The 23550-nt window shown below is 46.7% G+C and overlaps 2 protein-coding genes across 4 annotated transcripts in view; one reads left to right on the plus strand and one right to left on the minus strand.

Annotated features, from left to right (window-relative positions):
- Positions 1 to 1538: 1538 nt before the first annotated feature.
- SNU13 (small nuclear ribonucleoprotein 13) lies at positions 1539 to 9867 on the minus strand. 2 transcript variants are annotated; one of them, XM_003989340.5, is made up of 3 exons: positions 9718 to 9867; positions 3523 to 3643; positions 1539 to 2735 (listed from the first exon to the last, which is right to left on the minus strand). In XM_003989340.5, exons 1-3 carry the CDS (start codon positions 9718 to 9720, stop codon positions 2473 to 2475), a joined length of 387 nt encoding a protein of 128 aa, XP_003989389.1. In that variant the 5' UTR covers positions 9721 to 9867; the 3' UTR covers positions 1539 to 2472. The 2 variants fall into 2 exon arrangements, with proteins under 2 accessions (XP_003989389.1, XP_003989388.1); XM_003989339.5 differs by lacking the exon at positions 9718 to 9867 and adding an exon at positions 5181 to 5326.
- A 4273-nt stretch (positions 9868 to 14140) lies between these two features.
- MEI1 (meiotic double-stranded break formation protein 1) overlaps positions 14141 to 23550 on the plus strand; it is a 90329-nt gene continuing 80919 nt past the window's right edge. The window contains exons 1-2 of one of the 2 annotated variants that reach the window (XM_023257534.2): positions 14142 to 14438; positions 16754 to 21472. In XM_023257534.2, coding sequence (XP_023113302.2) covers positions 14223 to 14438; positions 16754 to 21355 — 4818 coding nt within the window. In that variant the 5' untranslated portion in view covers positions 14142 to 14222 and the 3' untranslated portion in view covers positions 21356 to 21472. Of the gene's footprint in view, positions 14439 to 16753; positions 21473 to 23550 lie in introns of those variants that run through there. The other variant, XM_045062443.1, reaches the window with a different exon arrangement.

Below are 23550 nucleotides of genomic sequence, written 5' to 3' on the forward strand. Positions count from 1 at the left end.
ACTGGCATGAGAAGAAAGCCACCAGTGCAGTAAAGGAACATGAGATACAACCAAGAAGAAAGTACGTTTGGAATGTCCAAGAAACCAAATGTGAAACACTGAGTGAAGACAGAACATGGTGGAGATGCAGACACAGGACAGGCAGGGGGGGCCATTAGGAGCAGGGAGAAGAGCCAGTTTTTTCAAAGGATCATAAACGGGCACCCTGGCCTCTGAAGGCTTAAAATGTAGCTGTGGCAACTGAGCTAACTCCAGAGTAAAGTGGGTACTAGGGGTGTAGATCCCAGGAGCCCCTGCCCCACCTCACTTCCTAAAGCTCTAGTGGATAAGGCTGAGTTTCCAACCAAGTGGAGGTTGAACTTGATCTTCCTCCACCCAAGTTATTTTGTTCTTTTAAAGTATGATTATAAATGTACATATAGGACAAAACATAGTAAGCAACCTGAACCCCACCACCTACAAATATAAAGCTGCTTGGGTTGGCGGGGTCGGGGTGGGGAGATGGGGGTATCTAAACATTGGAGTCACCTGGAGGAAATGACTAGCCCAGTAGGCACACAACACTTTAGCAGGATAGGGTGGTTTCTGGATTTCCTACATATGCTTCTTACTGAAACGTGCACACTGGCCCAAGCTGGCCAAGACAACACTAAATATAACCTGGCACTAATTTGACCATTATGGTATTCAGTTATCTATACCCTGGAAGAAAACTTCTCTTGCTGAGATACAAGGATCTCACAGTGCTTTCCCTCAGGTTAACAAGTGGCTTCAGTCATCACCTCCCCACCACAACCCCTAACTCTCTAGCATGTGGCAAAGGCTACTAGGAGCCCTAATTCTGCAACAGTTCTCAGCTAGGGGTGACTTTGCCACTGGAACACCTGGCAGTGTCTTCGGGGAGGGAGACGATTGCTACTGACATCTAGTGGGTAAAGGCCAGAGATGCTGCTAAACATTCTACAGCATACAGGGCCCCCCTCTCCCATAAAGAATCATTCAGCCCACTCCTAGAATTATTACTACACTATATGTAAACTAACTTGGATTAAAATTTTTTTTTTTAACGTTTATTTTTGAGACAGAGAGAGACAAAGCATGAACGGGGGAGGGTCAGAGAGAGGGAGACACAGAATCTGAAACAGGCTCCAGGTTCTGAGCTGTCAGCACAGAGCCCGACGCGGGGCTTGAACTCATGGACCGCAAGATCATGACCTGGGCCGAAGTCGGCCGCTTAATCGACTGAGCCACCCAGGCGCCCCTAAATTTTAAAAAGTTAAAAAATAAAAAATCTTCCAGCCCAAAACATCCTTAGTGCTGAGGCGGGGAAACCCTCTGTAGAGTGAGAGCAACACCTCAATGATCATGTCAGTACAAGACACTTTGAGCTGCTAGAAAACCACCAGAGGTAATGGCTTTTTCACAGCCTCTTGGTGGAAAGTTTGAGAAGCTATCACTGTTCTAAGAATGCGAAACAGTTCTTCATTTCAGGTATTAGCTGGATACCTATCAAGAACCACACTTTCTTTAAACTGGAATATGAATATATCTCTTTATTAGAATGCTCACGAGAATGGCACACGAGCACTGTCCCTCTGATGTGATGAAGAATACACCTGCCCCACACTGTGGCAGGGAACAGGGGTCATGGCTTTCAGAGCTGGTACCAACTGTCCACTGAAGACCTTTGTATTCACCAGAGAGGATGTTTCCTGCACTCCAGTCAGGCCTCCGGGACTCATGAGACTTCTTCATTTTAGCATCAGTTGATTCTCTTTTCTCTTGCCACTCTGGACTCCTTCAAGACCTAGGTCAACCGCCCCATGTCTAACTTGCTCAGACAGCTTCTGGAATTCTGCAGCACATCTTTGCTATGCTGCTGCCCTGCTGCCCTCAGGGGCATGGTTAGGAGTTGGGGGAGAGGGGGAACAATACCACATTACCGAAGCAAACGGTAGGGGCAGATTAGCACACGACACTTGGACATACACCTAATAACCTCACAGGATACATGCTTTCTCCCCAAATGCTACATAATCTCCATAGAGAGCAAACGCTTATGGAATGATTTTGTACACCAGGCACGAGGGATACAAAGTGAATGGTGTTTACATCCATCAGGTCCTGCATACAAGGGGAAGTCAGCGCCTGAAAGCTGGAACGAGATCTCCATCCTGGCTCTTCCCTGCCTTTGAATGGTATCACCACTCTGTCTCCGCCTGTTCTTCGCATTAGTTCATTTTTCAAAAGGGAGGATAAGATGGCAGAGAAGAATGGGAGACTGGGCTGGGTGGAGGATTAATATATGGATAACACCCCGTAAAACAAAACTAATACAAAAATGCAAAACCCGGATTTAGTACTGTGATGTAACAAGAGAACGTGGCCGGAGGTACTACATGCTAACACAGACAGTATGATACACAACCCCAAGGGGAGGACTCATTGAGGAGTGGGGCACAGGCCGCCGGTTTAGACTAAGAGCCTTTCAATGGACTGCTGAATGGACTGGATCTGCTGCTTCAGCTGTGAGCCTTCTTTGATGGTGACAGAACAGGCGATGACAGGCCTGGAGACCCCACAGGCCCGCCCCAGGGCCTGCTTAGAGCGCACAAACACGTAGGGCACGTTCTTATCCTCACATAGCAGCGGAAGGTGAAGGATGATCTCCAGCGGCTCAGCGTCTGCAGCCATCACGATGAACTCAGAGATGCCTCTGTTGAGGGTTTTGGTGGCTGAAGAGAGAAGGACACGAGGCCCAATAAGTGACTGGGATGGGGGTGGAGCTTGGGCATGGAAGCCACAAAAAAGCAATTTCCAAGGGAAAGAAACAAATGCTTTCTGAGCAAAAATCCCCAGCCACAAGCAATCCTCTGTCTTACAGTGTGGCCTTGGTAAGTGATATGGGATTTAATCACCAATTAGCCACCCTCAATGCCTTTCTCCAACCCTCCATCAAACCCATCGGCTCTGTCACAACACATCCTGAAACAGACGGCTTCTTGTCCAAGCCACTACCACCTCTTGCCTGGTTGACTGGAACAGCGTTCACACGGGCTTTGCAGTACAGCATTTCTCAAACTCTGTGATCAAGGATCAGGGTTTTACCATCCCAGTCTGTCACAAGCAGTATTTCTGGAAGGCTCACACCACATGCAACTTAGAAGAAAAATCAGCACCCCATATCACTGTTTAAACACTCCCGATGGCTTATATCTCTGTGGCCCAGTGCTAGTCCCCAGACCACACTCTGTTAATGCTGGAGTATGAACAAGAGCACAGACCGTGGAGCCACACTGCCCAAGTTCAAATCCCGACTCTCATTCTCCTCACAAGATAGATGTGAATAACTGGGTCTAAAAGAATGCCTACACCCTTAACCTTTAGCAGCTACTGCCAAAATGCTGCTCTTAAGTCCTGCCACTGGTCCCAATCAAGTGTCCAGCCCTCTTTCCAAGTTGGACATCTAAACCAGAGCCAGTGCCTGATCACTCTACCTGAAGCACCCTCTGGCTGCCTTACCTTCATTAGCTCCTTTCCGAAGCTGCTTGTAGTTACATGACTGCTGAACAAGGTCCAGTAGTTTCTTGGTGAGGTGGGCGTCTGCGAGGGGGTAGGCCTTCGGATTTACATCAGCCTCAGTCTATGGGGCAGGAAGTGGGGGAAGTCATCAAACCATCAGTCAAACTGAACCAGAAGTTGTTCCGGACAAATCACAAAATACTTTATAATCAACAACCCAGAGAGATAGTGATCAGCTTCCCTGTTCCTCTGCCCTCAGAAAGACACTTAGTGACTGACACTGGCTGCCTAGTCCCAACCCAGAAAAACTGAAATATATTAGAATAAAAGAATTTTAGCAATTACATAGTCCAATGATGTACACTAAAGCCGATATACTTTTATTTGCCTCTCTTGCTTGGTAATATTGTAGCAAATGGATTATTAATAGGTTCTCATGGCTCAGTATCCACTTGAGTCACATGGGGATAGTTTTTAAATTTGGGATTTCCACACTCCACCCCAAATTTACTGAAATAAAAATTAAGGCATTTATAGAAATGTAGCACAGAGTTCTCTCTCCATTTCCCATTCAATATTCAAATCTTCCTCTGTCCTCGGTAAGAATCCATCAAAATATTTTCTCATTCATCTGACCCTACGTCCATACAAAATGGTCGGTACCAACAAAATGGTTGGTACCTCTACCAACAAGCTCACCAAGGTCAAAATTTCCTTTTGTTCTTACAATATATCCAACTAAGGCCACCCAGTCAGAGTACGATATTCAAGTTATTTAAATTAATATTTCCCTGTGGTTTATCAGTTTGATATACAATTAGGGTTCCTTTGTATTCAGCTTGTTAAAAAAAAATTAAGATTTTACTTTTCAAATATGTAACACATCTACATGGTTCCAAAGTCAAAGCTGTTAGTGAACTAAAACTGTTTTGAAAACTGGCAAACAGTAAAGCATTTATCCTGCCTTTCCCATACAGACTGTATCACTACTCCACCTACTAAAGGAATGAGTCAATCAAATCCCACCATCTTGCAACCCATATTCATCAATTAATCCAGACACAGATTAATGGATCCAGACATTAACAGGTACCAACATCATAAAAGATACCATGTGATCACTGCCCCTCTTGAAGAACAAAAACATCTATGGCCAAGAATTCTTGGGGAAAAACAAAAGGAAAGAAGAAAAATCTGATCAAGCCTTTGATTCTGACATTAGATATTTGATACTAAGGAATTATTAAATTTGGGGGTAGTATAATGGCACTGCAGTTGCTAAAAATCCTGATTCTACAGATACATACTTTATCACCTGTGAATAAAATGCTACGTCACTGGCTTTGCTTCAAAACAAACCATTTAGGGAACAAATTGGGAGGGGCCTGCTTAAACCATTCCTTCTTCCTCATCCCTACCTCTCGAGTTCAAGCATTTTCATTAATTTCTCATTTGTTTTCCCTGTGATTCTTTTTACAAATATATGTATTTATATATAAAACTTGGATGCACCGCACGTTACCATCGCGAGCAACGCGTGGTTCGCCCGCTGCGGCCCGCTCTAACCCCGGTTTTGGAGGCTGGACCGCGGCACGCAGCGCGCGGCACCCCAGGCTTAAGTGGCGACCCATGGGTGACGCCCCGGTGGGAGCACTCACCATCGCGTCTGCCTCGGTGGTCTCCTGCCCAGCACCGCAAGGACACAGAAATGACCCACCCGCAAGGAAGCAGGAAGTGACGCAGTGGTGACGTCAGCGGAAGTGACATCGAGCGTGAGCTTGCACCAACCGCCTGGTCCCTGAAACTGCAGTGGTTCCAGGGTGATGTGGAATTAAGTGAGGGCTAGAGTTCCCTGAAGAAGTGGGAAAAAGGTCTCCCCATTATTGGTCTGCTCATCTCCTTACATTCTAGAATCAGCTTTTCAAGGCCCACAAAATGTGCTGGGATAATCTGGTTGTAGATTTGATACAATCCCAATTTGGGTAAAGGACCTTTAGTATGCAGACTCTGTCAATTTAAACATATATGCTTAACTCGGTACTTCTCAGTAAGGCTTTACAATTTTTACAAAAGGCTTAATATCTTTTAGATTTACTCCTAGATATTTCAGGCTAAGAAAATTCACTGTTTCCTACTATATTAAGAATTTCTTGGGCTCCCGGGTGGCTCAGTCGGTTAGGCATCCGACTCTAGCTCAGGTCATAAACTCATGGTTTGTAAATTCTTCGAGCCCCATGTCAGGCTCTATGCTGACAGGGTGGAGCCTGCTTTGGATTCTGTGTCTCTCTCTCTCTGTCCCTCCCCCATGCGTGGTCTGTGTCTCAAAAATAAACAAACATTAAAATTTTTTTTTCTTTAATGCTTATTTTTTTGAGAGAGACAGTGAGAGCCAGGGAGGGGCAGAGAGAAAGAGAGAGGGAGACACAGAATGAGAAGCAGGCTCCAGGCTCTGAGCTGTGAGCACAGAGCCTGATGTGGGGCTCAAACTCACAAACCGTGAGATCATGACCTGAGCTGAAGTTGGACACTTAACCGACCGAGACACCCAAGCGCCCCAAAAAAGAATTTCTTCTTATACAGATTGATGTTGAATTCGATCAGATTTTGTGCTGACTCAGATGAAAAATGTTTTCCTTTAATTTTTTACGGTTCTTCTAATGTTAAAACGAAGTTTGCATTCCTGAGATAAAACCAACTTAAGTAGGTTTTTAATTTTATATCCATTAGCTAATGGACATAAGGTTTCTTGGGGGGAAGAGATGATAAAAATGTTCTAAAATTCTATAGCAATGGTTGCATAGCTCTGTAAATATATGAAATACCACTGAATTATACACTTCACACAGGTGAACTTCTTATAGTACATAAATTATTGCAATAAAGCTATTTTAAAAACTAGGTATAGGGTTTTTAAAAAAACAACTAGGTATACAGTTTTTTTCAGGTCAAAAAAATTTTTAATGTTTATTTATTTTGAGAGAGAGAGAGAAGAGAGTGAGAGAGAGCTCGCAGTGAAGGGGAAGAAAGAGAATCCCAAGCAGGCTCCACATTGCCAGCTCAGGAGCTGTGGGGCTCAATCTCATACCATGAGATCATGACTCCAGCCGAAATCAAGAGTTGCACACTTAACAGACTGAGCCATGCAGCCACCCCTCCTGTTAATTTTTTTTTTAATTTCTTTATTCGTTTTAAATTCCTACTTAAATTGGTTTTGATACACTTTTTTTCAGGCATTTGTTCACTTCATCTCAGTTTCTGTATTTATAGCTATCAAATTGTTCTAATATCCTTTTTAATATCTGAAGATTATAATTTCTTCATGTTTGTTACTCCTCACTTTCATCTCTTTTGCTTATTTTCCTGATTAATCTCGCTGGAGGGGACTTTTCAGAGAAAATCTTCTGATTCTGTCCATCCTATAAGTCAGATGTTTGCTATTTCAGTAATTTCTGCTTTTCTTTGGTGTTTTGTCTTTTCATTCTCTTCCTACCTTTTTATAGCTCCTTTCCCTCCAACATAAGCATTTTAAGATCCAGGTAATACTTTAGCTGTTGTGTGTGGTATTCTCACTATTGTTTAGTTTTGTTTTCAAATTTCCATAATTTTGTTCACTAGATTCACTATGACCAGTAGATCAAATTTATTGATGGTGTTGTTCAAATCCTCTTTCCACACTGATGTTCTGGATTCACCAACTATCATTTATATACTTAAATGCTATATAATTGCATATTTGTCCATTTCTTCTTATAATTGTGTAATTTTTATTTTATTCATACCTTATTAAAAAATTTTTTTTAATCTTTTTGAGAGAGAGAGAGAGAGAGAGAGAGAGCGCGCGAACGGGAGAGGGTTAGAGAGAGAAGGAGACACAGACCCTGAAGCAGGCTCCAGGACTCTGAGCTGTCAGCACAGAGCCCCACATGGAGCTCGAACTTACAAACCGTGAGATCATGACCTGAGCTGAAGTCAGACAATTAACCGAGCCACCCAGGCGCCCCTTAAAAAAATTTTTTTTTAATGTTTATTTTTTGATAGAGAAGGAGACACTGAATCTGAAGCACATACCTTTTTTTAGCCACTATCTTCAGATGCCTTTCACCTTAAAACTTACTTCTTTTTGATGTTTATATTTAGGCTACATCATACCTTTTAACTTGGTATACATTTACCATTCTTTCTACTTTAATCTGTTTTAACGGAAGCACTTAGTCTCCTATATTTATTTAAGTACTGATAACATTAAGTTCAAATCTTCCTTCTTTTGTGCCTTCTATTTGTTCTAACTGCTATGTTTCATTTTCTTTCTTTCCTTCCTCTGGGTTTATTATTTTTTCACTCTACTATTCCCTCTACTGGCTTGGAATTATGTTATCTTTATTATTTTGGTGGCTACCTCAGAGACCACAACACATGTCCTTGACTTATCAAAATCTAATGCTCATCCACACTGGTGCCCTCCTCCTAAACATAAAAGGGCTCAACAACACTTTAATCCCAATCACTCCTCAAAAGTCTACTTTAAATTGCAGCTCCAACAGCAACTCTCTGGAACTTAGGATTCTCAATTCTCAACAAAACATTAAATGCACAAAAAGGGAAGACTTCAGGAGCCCAAACGACTAAAGAGGCCTCACCTTATTGTTTCAGTATTAGTCAACAATAAAAAGTTGGCTCAACTTTAAAACAAACTACCTAGCTCATAAATAGTAACTGAAATTTTGCTTTGTATTTATTCAAGTTTTTCAAGGGTTATTTATATGAGTGAACGAATGAAATAATACTGCTAGCTAACTTTGATCCCTAGCTTGATCTATTTGGTCTCCCTGTACACCAGACAAACAAAACCCAGCAAGGTTTGGATTTAACAAGGCGTGCTCATTAACACCGTACCAAGTATTAGGATTAGGTGCTTAATATGCATTCTCATTTAAATCTTTCCAACACTCTCATTCATCTTTTATCCCCATTTTACAGTTGAGGAAAATTTCTCTCTTTTTTAAAAAATTTTAATGTTTATTTTTGAGAGACAGAGACAGAGTGCGAGCCGGGGAGGGGCAGACCGACTGAAGGAGACATAGAATCTGAAGCAGCTCCAGACTCTGAGCTGTCAGCACAGAGCCCAACCCAGAGATCGAACTCAGGAAAGGTGAGATCATGACCTGAGCTGAAGTCGGGTGCCTACCCGACCGAGCCACTCATGGACCCCGAGGAAAATTTCTCTTAAGTTTAACTCCAGACCATCCTATTCCAGAACGTTCCGTAGAATTCCGTAAAATGAGCACTGGTTTAGAAGCTTCAAGTTAAAGGCTCAGCCACATACTAACTTCAAAACAGGGGGTAGGGGGTAGGGGGAAGGAAAGGAGGAAGCTGCCCAACGGGATCCACGCTTCGTTGGAAGGATTAAACCTCCCTATGTTAGTGGAAGTGCTTTGTAAACTCGTCTTTCCTTACCAAGTACCAAACAAAACTAGCTACCAAGCTACAGGAGTTGATTAAAGGTTGGAGATCACCAACAGCTTAGAGAAGCCGCACGTGGTGCTACCGAGACCTCTGATTTGAGACTGCCGCCTCGCAGCAACCATTCCTGAACCCAAGCCGGGGTTCGGAATCACTCCACATTTACCACAGCCGCCAAAGGCCCTCAAACGCCAAGTCCCCGGCACGTGTTAACTCGGGGTTGGGCACTAAGGCTCAGACCCATGGAGATCTAGATCTCCCTCTCTTGAACATCGACAAATGGGCAAGTGGGGTAGGGGAGGCTGATTTGAATTCAGGATTCCCCACCATCCTCTAGCGATCCCCAACAACAGAAATAAAAAAGACGGAGCCTGGTTTTCCCATCCAACGTTCTACTCTCTCCCACGTGGGTTGGTCTGTTTCCTCCCACCCTGGGCCGGGACTCCTCCACTCCCCGGAGGCTTCCAGCCACGCGCAGAGTAGCTGCAAAGTACCCCCGACAGCCTGTTGGGACCCTGAGGCTTTCCGAGTTCTAACCTCGAGCGGGGCTGTTGGGGCCCCGCGGCGGTCCGAATTCTAACTCGGGGGAGGAGGCTGGGACTCCGCGGCCGCTGGAGCTCTAACCCCGGGCCGGGCGATCGAGACAGCGTACGTTCTAAGCCCCGGCAGCCTAGTGAGTGAACCGGTCCCGGAGTCTCGCGCTTCCCAGCCCTTCCACCACGCGCACGCACTCACCATAGCTGCGACTCCGCGGTCTCGCCACCCGTCTGGGAGCGCAGCTGACGTCAGAGCGGGAGCGCGCGCCTCGGCCGGAAAGTCGCGCTGGAGGAGTGGAAATGGCCGCGCGCGGCAGGAAACGGAAGTGACGCCATTGCAGGCGGACGGACCTCGTTTTTCAAGGGGGCCCGCAGGGGAGCCAAGTCGTTTCTAGGCGAGGGACGGTAATTTGCTGTTTTTGTTCTCATCATACCACACATTTCTGGCAGGGAGAATAAATGAAACATTCATACATACACACACGGACAAACACCCAGAACGAAAGGTTTCAATGATGTCATCATTCCATTGCCTATTTATCTTTAAGCATATTCTTGAGCTTTCAAAATCATCTTTTTTTTACCCTACACTGGTGAGGGAACGGTATGGAGATAATGATGGTTAATCCTAAATGTTTTCCTCCATATTTAGATATTCTTGTTAAAATTTGGTGGGAAGTGTGGAGTCCACCAGAAATGGAATCCTTTGAGTAGGGAATTCAGGAAGAAGAACAGGTTTGGGGGTGAGGGTTGAGTTTCTGTCAGGTTGAGTTTGGAGATGTCATAGGACAAGCAGTTTCTTTTGGCCAGCACACTGCTCTTTTCCCTAGGCTGCTCCAAATCTCCATTATTCAAAGCTAGACTCATGCCTCACCACCTCCAAGAAGTCCTTCCTGATTGTTACGGCCCTCACTCTTTTCTCTCCAACATGATACCAGGCACATCTCGGGACCACTGGGATCAGCCCAAACTAGACCATTATATACTAGTTCCAGTTAACTATTTCGGAAACCTAGTAGAGACCTGGAAGGACCCTTAGGAATCATGCAGCAATCTCTTCATTTTACAGAGACTAAGGCCCAGAGAAGGGAAGCTCCTTGCCCAAAGTCACAGAGTGAGGCAGTGGCTGAACCAGAACTGGACCTTGCGATTTTGGCTATTGGCCCGGGTTGCTTCCGCTCCATCTGGTTGCTATGCTTGAAACTAGTTGTGGTATGGGGCAACGTGATGGGTTTGAACTGGCTCCAGGGTGGAACATGCATTACACCAAAAATTCCTCCATCAAACTTCACCTCATGCAAATCATTTTGTTAAGTTTATTTACTTTGAGAGAGAGTGTGTGTGCATGAGCAGGGGAGGGGCAGAGAGAGAGAGAGAGAGAGAGAGAGAGGGAGAGAGAATCCTAAGCCGGCTCTGCACTGTCAGTGCAGAGCCCAACGTGGGGCTCAATATCAGGAACCATGAGATCATGCCCTGAGCTGAAATCAAGAGTCATATGCTTAACTGACTGAGCCACCCAGGCACCCCACCTCACATACGACTTGTTGAAGAACAAAATTTGTCTCCGAATTGAGAAATACCCACAGATGCTTCCTGTTTAAGAGTAGCTCCTGTGACAGGGCACCTGAGTGGTTCAGTTGATAAAGTGTCCGACTCTTGATTTCAGCTCAGGTCGTGATCTCAGGCTCTTGAGATCAAGCCCTGTATCAGCCTCCATGCTGCCTGATTTAAGATTCTCTCTCTCCCTCTCCCTCTGCCCCTTCCCCTACCCTCTAAAAAAAAAAAAGTAGAACTTGTGGTTTGGATACTGCTGTTCACCTCTCAGATCCTGTTTCATGTTTCCATATTAGTTAGATATATCAGCCACCATTGTTGGGGAATTAAACCTTATTCAATTTACAGTCATAGACATGTCCTTATCATTTGCTTTTTTGATGTCCTTTTTACTTTTTTTATATATTAAAAAATGTTTTTTAATGTTTATTTATTTTTGAGAGAGAGAGTGAGTCAGAGCATGAGCAGGGGAGGGCCAGAAAGAGAGGGAGACACAGAATCTGAAGCAGGCTCCAGGCTCTGAGCTGTCAGCACAGAGCCCGATGTGGGGCTTGAACTCACGGACTGTGAGATCGTGACCCGAGCTGAAGTCGGACGCCCAACCGACTGAGCCACCCAGGTGCCCCTGATGTCCTTTTTAAAAAATGCTTTTTATTACTTATTTTTGAGAGAGAAAGTACTTATTTTGAGAGAGAGGGGTAGAGAGAGAAGGGGAGAGAGAGAATCCCAAGCAAGCTCCACACTGTTAGCACAGAGCCCAACGGGGCTCGATCCCATGAACTGTGAGATCATGACCTGAGCCAAAATCAAGAGCTGGACGCTCAACCAACTGAGCCACCCAGGCATCCTAGCTTTTTTGATGTCCTTTATAACAATTTCCCGTTGTTATTTGGCCTACCTGGCATTTTGGACCATCATATCCCAGGTCTCTTCAGTGAAGACTGATGGGACTTGATGTTTTTATTTCCATGAGTAAGGAGACAGTACACTTCACCCAATTAATCTGCTTCCCAATTATATAACTCAATTTCCAAATTCTCTTAGAGCTAGCTCCCCCTTTTGTATTTTGTTGTTTCCCTTGTTAGTAAGTTAGTATGTTGACATGTGCTCAAGATCAATTTGTCTTAGAAATTTGTTTTTTATACACTTCTGTGCTTAAAACTCTAAATCCTTGCCATGGCTTACTAGGACCCACTCCACCAGTCCTCACCCCCATCTCCATAATACAGCTCTACCCACTTTCTTTTTCTCCCCTGAGCACACCCCAATTTTTCCAACCCCATCTATCACCCTTTGTTGTGTGCACTGTGTTCCACTGTTTGGCTTAGCTAGCTCCTGCTCATCACCTCTTCAGTGAAGCCTCCCTGATCATCCAGACCAGGTAACTGCCCCTGCTGGATAGACCCACAAACCCCCTGTATTTGCCCTTTATGGCACTTGTCAAACTTCCTTTTATTCAGTGTCCACCTTTGAACTACACTGAGAGCTCTATGAGAGCAGGGTTTGTAGATGCCTTGGGTACTTTGGATACCTATCTTCTAGCACTATGACTGGCCCAAAGGAGGTACCTGTTCCACTTATGGATTTTTGCTAGCAAGCAATCAAAATGGAGTTTAGGAAAAAACTCTGTCATGGAGCCCACAGATTCCAGGGGAGCTGGTTGTGAGAGCAGAACCAGTCCCACAGTCTCACTCCACCGTTAGTGCCCTCCAGCCAAGGACTACTGGGAACACACCCAAAGTGTTAATACTTACTGCATCAAGGGAGAATGCACACCATGGGAAATGATAAGTCTTCTCAATAAGAGGGTGTTTGAAAGGATTTACTGTAGGATTGGGGTTCTATTAGGTGATTTGGGGGAGGGTTCAAGGAACCGGGATCTGCTCTGATTAGATGTCATCAGGAAATGTGAATAGTTCTATGATTGGGCATCTTAATGATCTTATCGACATGGTGGAAGGAATCAAGTGGGGCTAACGCTGTAAGTGGTAAAGAAATAGCAGTCGCTCATTTTAGACAGGATAAGGAGGATTTGGTGATTTTTGTGGCTTCAATAATGTTCATGTTTTTGTCTCTGTTCAAACATAATTAAAGAGTGACATTGTTCTTGTCTTGATTATCGCAGAATGTTTTCCTCTGTTGTTGATGTTCTATGAAATCGTTTATGTTGAACAGGAGAATACTGAGGCCCAGCTGTGAGTGTCAGGCCAGCTCCTAGCAACACCGAGTCTTAACTGATAGAACTGGGTCAGTTCCTAGCTGTCACGGGCTCCTTTTCTTTGTCTTTGTCTCACCAGCTTCCTATTCCCACCTTGAATCTCTCTTCTGTGGGAGAGTATCAGGTATAAGCTGGGGTGATTCAGTCAGGATACATCGTGTGGCATATTGGGTTCTTAATATAGAGAAGTACATCACAGCTGGTTGGTAAGTAGGTGATGCCCCTCTCCTGGGGTGCTCAGTCACACTTAAAATGCTGTGATTAAAGGGTCAAGGCCTGGCCCCTCTGATTGACTGATGTCCCTTCCTGCTCCATTATTTAAAATTTTGAGTATAACCTTCGGGTGAAAGGCAATCTTCAGGGTGGCATTTATCCTCCTACCAACACAGATCCTGAGATGGCAAAAGTAATCCCCGACAGAAAACCAAAATACTGTGAGCAAAGAGGAAGGGATGCGTGGTGATCAAACAAGGATACACGTGTTCAATACAGTGGTCGTTAAGTGTCTGGTGTTGGATAGACAGATGGACACGTGGACGAAAGCACTGAATAGGAAGAAAGAAATCACACAGACTGTGGCTACGTCACCCTATCACACATGGGGGGAATATAATCTCTTCGTTCCAGAAGGCGGGATATTTAAAATGAATTCTTCTAAAAAAGAAATAAAAATAAATAAAATGAATTCTTCTACCTCTTCCTTCCTTTTGGGCAGTCCCCCAGTGCTGTCCTTGCCTGCACTGAGGACATGTTAGCCAGCTCTGGTGCCAGGTTCAGGAGCTGGAACTAGCTTAGCTGTGGCTCCTTTGTGAGGTAGCCTCAGTGACAGGGGCACTATGTGGCGGGGATTACCACACCCCAGACTGGCTGGGTCACCCATCGCAGTCCTGCCCTCCATCTCCCTGACACCACCTGCTCACTGAAGCTTTGTCATGTTGCTGCCACTGCTGGGCGCCTGTGCTGTGGTGGGACCGTTCCAGGGCCCTGAGTGGGAGCCAGTGCGGGGCCTACTTTCTGAGGATCGCAGCTGCAGGGCCCCTCGGTGCTGTGGCAACCTGCTTGTGCTCTGCCTCTTTCTGATCTGGCAGGTCCAGAGCTGTTGGCACCAGGTCACCAGGACCCACCCCAGCACGAGGAAGGTCACCAAGGTGAAGGCGCCCCCACACACCTCCTTCCCTCGGGCACCACGATTGGCTCATTCACTTGTTATGAGGACCCTGTTCTCTGCCCTGTGTGGGAACGGGGGAACTTAGACTCATCAGGGGGAGCATCGCCAGGCCCCAAACCCAGCAGTCACTTTAGTCTCTCTCCCTCCCTCCCTCCCTCACTCACTCTGCCTCTACAAGTCCTATGGGCTCTACTTGCTAGCCATACCTCAAATCTGATCACTTCTCGAAACCTCCCCACAGTCCCTTGGGCAAAGGCTCCCTCATGTCTCACCTACACTGTAGCACTGCCTTCTGCCTGGTTCCTGCAGTCTCTCTCAGCCAAGTACAATGTTCCATGCAGCCAACAAAATGATCTTTCTTTCTTTCTTTCTTTCTTTCTTTCTTTCTTTCTTTCTTTCTTTCTTCCTCTCTCTCTCTTTCTTTCTTTCTCTCTCTTTCTTTCTTTCTTTCTTTCTTTCTTTCTTTCTTTCTTTCTTTCTTTCTTTCTTTCTTTCTTTCTTTCCTTTCTTTCTTTCTTTCCTTTCTTTCTTTCTTTCCTTCTCGTTCTCTTTAAAAGTTTAATTCAAGGATAATACATGTACATAGATTATAGGTGTATAGACCAGTGACTTTTCACAAACTGAATACATCCACGTGTGGCATCCAGATTAAGAATCAGACCATGATTGCAGCCCAGAAGTTTGCAGTCATAACTATGCTGATTCCTAATAACATAGACTAGCTTGGGCATGGTAGGTCTTCTTTTGCACCTGGCTTAGGCCTTACATTATGCTTGTGAGCAAGAACCAATGTTTTTCTTATTATTATGAAATTTATTGTCAAATTGGTTTCCATACAACACCCAGTGCTCATCCCCAACAGGTGCCCCCCTAAATACCAATTTTTTTTTTTTTTTTTTATTTTTTTTTAAATTTTTTTTTTTCAACGTTTATTTATTTTTGGGACAGAGAGAGACAGAGCATGAACGGGGGAGGGGCAGAGAGAGAGGGAGACACAGAATCGGAAACAGGCTCCAGGCTCCGAGCCATCAGCCCAGAGCCTGACGCGGGGCTCGAACTCACGGACCGTGAGATCGTGACCTGGCTGAAGTCGGACGCTTAACCGACTGCGCCACCCAGGTGCCCCTAAATACCAATTTTTTAATTAAAATTTTGTAATGTTTATTTGAGAGAGAGAGAGAGAGAGAGAGAGAGAGAGAGAGAGAGAACGAGTGGGGGAGGGGCAGAGAGAGAGGGAGACACAGAATGTCAGCACGGAGCCCGACACGGCTTGAACTCACAGACTATGAGATCATGACCTGAGCAGAAGTCAGATGCTTAACTGACAACCATCCAGGTATCCCAAGAACCAATTTTTAAAAAGGGATCATAGGGGCACCTGGGTGGCTCAGTTGGTTAGGCGACCGACTTTGGCTCAGGTCATGATCTCATGGTTTGTGAGTTCGAGCCCCACATCAGGCTCTGTGCTGACAGCTCGGAGCCTGGAGCCTGCTTCAGATTATGTGTCTCCCCGTCTCTCTGCCCCTCCCCTGCTCATATTCTCTGTCTCTCAATGATAAATAAATGTTAAAAAATTAAAAAAAAAAGAAAAAAAGGGATCATAGAATTTTGCCCCTCGAAGCTCTGAAACAGCTCTTACAGGTACACTCCCTGTCAAACTCAGAATAAAACACCAACTCCTAACCATAAGTCCAAGGCCCCACATGATTTGTCCTACATTTCTCTCTGACCTCATCTCCCACGGCTCTCTTCATCACTTGTTTCATTCTGGGCATAGGGACTCTTTGATGTTCTTATGCACGTGGCCTTGTTCTGACCTCAGGGCCTTTGCACTAATGTCTCCTCTGCCTTCAGTGCTCTTTCTTCAGATGTCACTTAGTTGCCCATTGTTTCACTCAGGTCTCCAGTCAAATGTCACCTCCTCCGAGAATGAGAGGCCTACTGTGACCAGCGTTTCTAAAGAGGTTAACCCCATCGCCATTCCACTTTTATTTCCACCCGAACACTTTTCATACCTAACATGTTGTATACTTGGTTATTATGTCTTCCATATCTGGAAGATAGCTCCCAAGAAGGACTTTGTCTTGTTCATGGTGGTAACCCCAGCATCTAGAATAGTGCCTGGCCTGGAGTAAACTCTTTTTTGGTCTTGAATGAATACCCTAAAAGAAATGATTCCCTCTCTTCTGAGCCCCAGAATCCCCATCTGGATAATGGGGATTGTAATTCTAATCTGTGAGAATTAGATGAGACAGTGTGTGGGCAAGGATTTCGTTTCTCCATTCTCAACTACAGATGCCACCGCAGAAGTGGGCGGTGCCCTCCACGAGACATGACACTTGTTTGAGGCTGACCCCTGAATTCTTCTTCAGTCCTGGAGATTTCCATGGCCTGGATGCTCACGTCCAACAACGGTCACAAAAGAAGATGTATGAACACCGGAGGAGCCTCCAGGAATCATGGACCCGATACCTGGTCTCTTGGCAGCACCCGTGTCAGGACCCACCTTGGGATTTCCACACTCCTTCTGATCCCATCTTTTGCACCACCTCTTTTTCAAGCACCTGTATGCTCCCTCAGAACAGTGCTCGGGAAGCACAGCCGGTACCCTGGTGTCTCAGTGAAGAGCAGTCTCACCTGATTTGCAGGCCACCATCCCCTTCCCTGGACATGTACCAAAGGATGGAGCAGCTGTTTGTCTACTCCCAGGAAGAACTGGTGCCACTGGAGCTTGTTGTTAGCATGAGGTCCCACCTCACACCCATGACGTTAGCCACCTCTCTCTCAAACCTCCTTTCATCTCAGAGGGTGCATTTCTGCTCCGGAGAGTTCCTGCCGGGTCCTTCCAACCAAGTGGGAGTGTCCCCCTGGAAGTCCTGGGTCTGCCCACAAGAGGCCTGGGCACTAGGGACAGAAAACCAGGTGCTAGGCAGAGAGGATAGTAGAGAGACCCAGGCTGTAGGGTGGGGGAACTGGACAGAGAGCAGTAGGGAGGATGCTCGGGAGATCCAGGCAGCTGGAAGGCAGCTCCCAGTGAACTCTGAGATGGAGGATGATGCAGAGACCAAGGTCCTGGAGTGGAGAAGCCAGAGACTAGTAATAAGTAAGACTGATGGAGATATCCTGACACCAGGGCCAAAGAGCCAGGACCAGATGGGAATTGAGAATAGAGCTAAAATTCAGGAACTAGAGAATAGAAACAAGAGGGAGGCTGAGGGTGAGAATCCTCCTGAAACCCAAGCACATACAGCAGAGAACCAGGAACATTTAAGATGTAAAGCTGATGCAGAGACTCAAACACCAAAGTGGGGGAACCAGGATAAGAGTAGAAATGAGGATGCTGTAGAGACCCAGGCATTTGAGAAGAACAAGAAAGAGGCCAGAGGAGAGGATGAAGGAGGGACCCACACCCAAGGATTGGGGAAGCAGGGCCAGACTAGAAGTGAGAATGGTAAGGAGGCCCAGGTTTCAGGGTGGGGAAAGCAAGACAAGATTAAAGGTGACACTGGTATAGAAATTCAGGCACAAGAGAGGAGAAACAAGGCCCAGATTGGAGGTGAGAATACTGTGCGAACCCAGGTATCTGGGAGGGAGAACCTGGGAGAAGTAAAAAGAGAGGAGGGTGTGGAGACCCAGGCCCTGGGGTGGAGAAAACAGGAATGCATTGGAAGTGAGAATGTTACAGAGATCCAGACCCTAGGGCGGGAGAAGCAGGATCAAGGTGGAAGTGAGAAAGCTGGGAAGAACGAAGCATGTAGGGGAGAGATTTGGAAACAACTAAAACATGAACTTCTAGTGGGGTGGAGAAACCAAGGCCTGAGAAGGGGGAAGGATGCTGGGGAAACCCAGGTATCTAGAAGGAAGAACCTTAGGGAGATAAAAGTGGAGGATTGGGTCGTGATCCAGGCACCATGGTGGGGAGACCAGAGACCAGCAGTAAGTGAAATTGACAGAGAATGTGAGATGCCATGTTGGGGGGATCAGGACCAGAGTGGAAGTGAAATTGACAGAGAGTTTGCCACACCCCGTTGGGGGAATCAGGATCAGATTGGAGGTGAACACAGAGCAGAAACTCAGGCAACAGAGAAGAGAGAGCAGAGAAAAGATGGAGATGAGGACAATATAAATACCCTGGATCCTGAGGCAGAGAACCAGGGACAAGTAAGACATGAAACTCATGTAGACACCCATCCACCAGAGAGGAGGAACCAGGAGAAGTGTGGAGATGAGAATAATATAGGTGCTCATGCACTAGGGATGAGAAATCTGAGAGGGGTTAAAGATGAAGATAGCAAAGAGGCCCTGGAACTTGGGGAAGAAAACCAAGGTCAGTTAAGCAGTAAAATTAATGGCAAGATTCATACACCCAAGTGGAAGAATCGGGAATACATTAGAGGCAAGGCTGGTGCCAACACAGAGGCATCTGAGGCTGAAAACAGGGGAGAATTAACGAGTAAAATTAATGGAGAAACCCATTCAGTAGAATGGAAGAAAGAGGAGCAGGTTGGAGAGGAGAATGGAGCAGAGATTCAAGCTCCAGAGAAGACAAGTCAGACAGAAGCTGGAGGTGAGGATGATACGGAGACCTGGGAAGCTGGAGAAGAAAACCAGAGCCAGTTAAAAGGTGTTATTGATGGAGAGACCCATTTATCAGAGTGGAAGAACCAGCAGCAGACAGGAGGTGAGAATGGAACCGAACTTCAGGCTCCAGAGAAGAGAAACCAGAGAGAAGCTGGAAGTGAAGATGTTGTGGAGACCCAGAGGCCTGAGAGAGAGAACCAGGGACAGTTAGATAATGAAACTGGAGAGAGCCTCTCTGCAGGGAGGAGCAACTGGGAGCGGACTAGAGGAAAGAAGGAGGAAAATCAGACATTGGGGAAGAGAAGCCAGAGACAGGCTGGAAGTGAGGATGGTGGAAAGCCCCAGGGACTTAGGGGAGGGTCCCAGGGACTGATAAATAGCAAAGTTAATGAAAAGAGCTGTTCATCAGAGTGGAAGAACCAGGAGCAGAGGGGACGTGAGCATGGTGCAGACACTCACACACAACAGAAGACAAACCTGAGAGGGACCGCAGGTGATGACGGTACAGACACCCGGGCTCCTGGGGGAGATTGCCAGGGACTGTTAAGAAGCGAAATTGATGGAGAGATCCAGATACAAGGGCAAGGGAACCAGAACAAGGCTGGAGATGAGGCTGCTGAAATCCAGGCTGTGGGGAGCCTGAGAAAGTGCAGAGCTGAGGAGGCCGGAGGTCCTCACATTCCAAGAGGAGGAGACAGGGAGCAGGTCAGAGGAAACGATGCTGCTGAAGGCAGTCTCCCAGCTGACTCTTCTGGGGGCGGGGGGCCCCCAGCCCTCACAGGCTGTGGATACAGGGCCATGGAACAGGAACAAGCAGTGGCCTCTGCCCCCTGTCAACACTTCCTGTTTGCCAGTGGGGAGGGAGAGCATTTGGTCAGCCAGAGCACGGCCTCTGCCAAGAAACACAGAGAGGAGGTCAGTCTGGCCTCCCAGCAGCCCCCACCTGAAGCCCAGAGAAGCCAACAAAGGGATAAAAAGGTGGATCCAGGAAAGGCTCCTGGCCTGACTCGGCAGCTCCAGAATTTACAGTTTCTGGTTGCTTCCCTCGGCCTTCCCTCAGTCTGCCCCTCCACCTCATGTGGCCAAGCCCCCCAAGCTGCCACAGCTCTGGTGGATGCTCCCATTGTCCTCACTGTCATGCCCAAGTGGCCAGTCCTCAAAAAGAGCCAAAAACTCCTCCTGGAGTCCCTCATGCGACGGAAGATCGCACACCTGAAATGGGGCCTCCCCCAGCGGATCCTGGAGTCCCATTTGCTCTTTAACTTGTTAGGACCTTGCCCACTGCCCCTTGCTGGGGTGAGGCTCCCTGGATTATACACAGCCTGTGAGTTCCAACAACGGCAGGAAAGGCATTGTGAGGCCAAGGGCTTCAGGCCAGACCTTAAGTCAACTGAGAGGTCCCAGAGGGTTCAACCCCCAGAAAGACAAAGCTCAAAACTTCCTACACGGGCCAGAGCTCTGGAGAAATGTGGGCCACACCGGTGCAAGCCCATGGGCATTTCCATCCATTCCAAAAAGCCTGGGAGAGTCAGGCCTCCAGGAGGCGACAGAGAACCACAGGCTGTCCAAGAAGAGGCTCCTCCTAGAGCCAAGCCCACTGCTCACAGGAATCCCAGGCCCGCAGCACAGTCTAGGAGCTGGTGTGGCCAAGAGCCTTCCAGAGAGGCTCACTGTCCCAGTGAGAACAACAGGGACAGGAAAATAGTCAGGCCAGGAGTCTCCCAGATGGCAGAGAGGGCTCCCTGCAGAATGAGGACCTCATACTTCAGGGCAGGCCACGGCCACTGGAGAAAGGAGTGCACATCCCGGGAGGTTCCTAAGTCCCCCGGACTTAAATGTCAGCTGCCTCCACATGGGAGGAGAGGGAGGCTGGAGTCTGCAGAGAGTGGAGGGGCTGGGCAGCAGCCTTCCTCCTGTTCCACAAACACCTCCAGCTTCAAAGATAGTCTTCACTCTGCTGCAGCAAGGTGGAGCATGACCCTTTTAAACAAGGTATCCTGGTCTCCACACCTGGCCAAGCCTCAGCACTCAGTCCCCAACCTGAGCCTGAGGGGTCCTGATCCTACCCTGCTTTCCAAAGTGGGTGACCGACATGTGAGGGAGCACAGCCCTGGAGTCCATACTTCTCTGGAGAGGGACCTTCAGCCACCAGGTCACTGCTATGCTGGGGCTGCTCTTCCCAAGGCAGAGCGCTTCCAGGGTCAAGGGGAACCTGAGAACCTAAATGGAGCCCCACATAATCCATCAGCCCCCCCAAAGTTTGGTTTTATGAAGCATTTGAGATGTTTTCTGCTCCAGCATGGCTTTAGAAAGTAGGCCGGAGGCCCAGAGTTCTCAGAACACAGAAGAGAAGGCATGAGAGTGGTCTGCTCACCCTCAAAGTCTCTAATAAAATTGGTTATTTGGGCCTGTGGGGTTCCGACATTTTTGGCATATGTTGTCTGAGTGTCCCCTTTTGGAGGTTGGGATACTTTGTGGGTGGAGTAGAAGCCACTTCTACTCCATGGTATTCAAGATTTGAGGACTGTGGGTCAACCCAATGTCATCTCCTAAACACTTTCCTCTTCTCAGTTCCTCACAGTAGGGTTTACTGAGGTTTCTATTGTGACTCTGTCCTGCCCTAGTCTAAGTTAATTCTGATCGAGGAAGGATGCTCAAACTGAGCCTCAACTGTTTGTGGGGTGGGGTGGTGCTCTGCACCGGATGTTGCATCCACACGACTCCTGAAACAGAATGCTACGGGCACCAGTGACAGTCACAACAAAGTTTATTGCAATGAGAGGCAAGGCAAACTGATCGGGACCAACACTCTTGACCAGAGTGTGGTCTCGAACAGCCAGGGTACAGAGTTTTTATAGCCTACCACATCGTCTTATTATCACCTGGGAACAGAACAAAGGAATAGTTCCCAGGTGGAAACAGCTCAAACAGGCCCTTGCCCCAATCCAATCAAGCGCTAATCCATCCCTTGATTGATAGGATAAGGCTGTTATCTCTTAACCTATAGTGTTAAAACAAAGCTCTTATTTCTTAAGGCTACAGGTTAGCCCTGCCCTTACACCGGACACTATTATTCAAGTCCTTTAGGTCACAAGGAAGGGAGCTGATCACTGGGCATCTGCCCCGCAGGGACTCTGCTGCCCATGAACACACTTCATGGAAAAAACATCCCCAGCTCTTCACTTCTCAAGCACTGCCAACCATAATTACCTGTTGCTTTGCCTGGCCTATCCATGGGACATCTTGGAGCCAATTATTTGTTTAAATTTTACTTGAGAGAGAGAGAGAGAGAGAGAGAGAGAGAGAGAGAGAGAGAGAGAGAGAGGATTCCCAAGCAGGCTCCACACTCAGTGCAGAGCCCAACGTGGGCTCACTTAGTCTTTGAGGAGCTGAATCTTGCCACCAATCACGTGGGTGAGCGTGGATGCAGATCTTTCAGAACCTAGTGAGTCTTGAGAAAACCACAACCTCACGAGAGACTTTCAGCCAGGGTAACTTAGCTAAGCTGTGCCTGGATTCCTGATGCACAGAGACTATGAGATAATGTTTCTTTGGGGCATATTCGTTTTCTGTGGCTACCATAACAAATGACCACAAGCCTGATGGCTTAAAACAACTTCAGGAGGCCCGAAGTCTGAAATCAAGATGTCAGAAGGCCCTCCGGCTCTAGAGGGCAATCAGTTCCTTGTTCTTTCCAGCCTCTGGTGGTTGCAGGTGTTCGATGGCTTGTGGCACCGTCGGCACTGTCACTCCAATCGCTGCCTCTTCCTTTACTCTGTGTGTCTCTTCTCAAGACAATTAATTATTGGATCTAGGGCCCACTGTAAAGTCCTGGATGATCTCCTCTCAAGATCCTTAACTTCATCACAACTGCGAAGATCCTCTTCTAAAAAACGTAACATTTACAAATTCTGGGGATTAGGATGTTTTAAGTCTGCTCTGGCTGCTATAACAAAATATTCCAGACTGGAAGGCTTGAACAACAGAAATTTATTTTCTCACAGTTCTGGAGGCCAAAAGTCCAAGACCGAGGTTCTAGCTGATTTAGTTTCTGGTAAGAGTTTTCTTCCTGGCTTGTAGATAGTTGCCTTCTCACTATGGCTTTACATGGCCTCTCTTTGGTGCATGTATATAGAAAGAGAGGTGAGAGATCTTTCTCTCTCCCTCTTTCTTTTATTTGTAAGATTTTTTTTTTATTTTTAACTAATCTCTACACCCAATGTGGGGCTTGAACTCACAACCCCGAGATCAAGAGTCTCATGCTCTACTGACTGAGCCAGCCAGACTCCCCTCTCCCTCTTCTTGTAAGGTCACCAATCCTATGGGATTAGAACCCTCCCCCCGCCCCCAACCCGTGACCTCTTTTAACCTTAATTACCTCTTAAAGGCCCTATCTCCAAATAGTCACATTAGGAGTTAGGGCTTCAACGTTTGAATTGGGGGGACACAATTCAGTCCATAGCAGACATGGAGATAGATTTTTGAAGGTCACTGTTTCAAACCATCACACG

This window comes from Felis catus, chromosome B4, assembly GCF_018350175.1.
Source record: "Felis catus isolate Fca126 chromosome B4, F.catus_Fca126_mat1.0, whole genome shotgun sequence".
Taxonomy (NCBI): Eukaryota; Metazoa; Chordata; class Mammalia; order Carnivora; family Felidae; genus Felis; species Felis catus.

Excerpts from the sequence above, each read along its gene's own strand:
- SNU13 (XM_003989340.5), bottom strand. Across the intron at positions 2,736-3,522 it reads TCGGAAAGGAGCTAATGAAG|CCACCAAAACCCTCAACAGA; the intron begins GTAAGGCAGCCA and ends TTCTCTCTTCAG.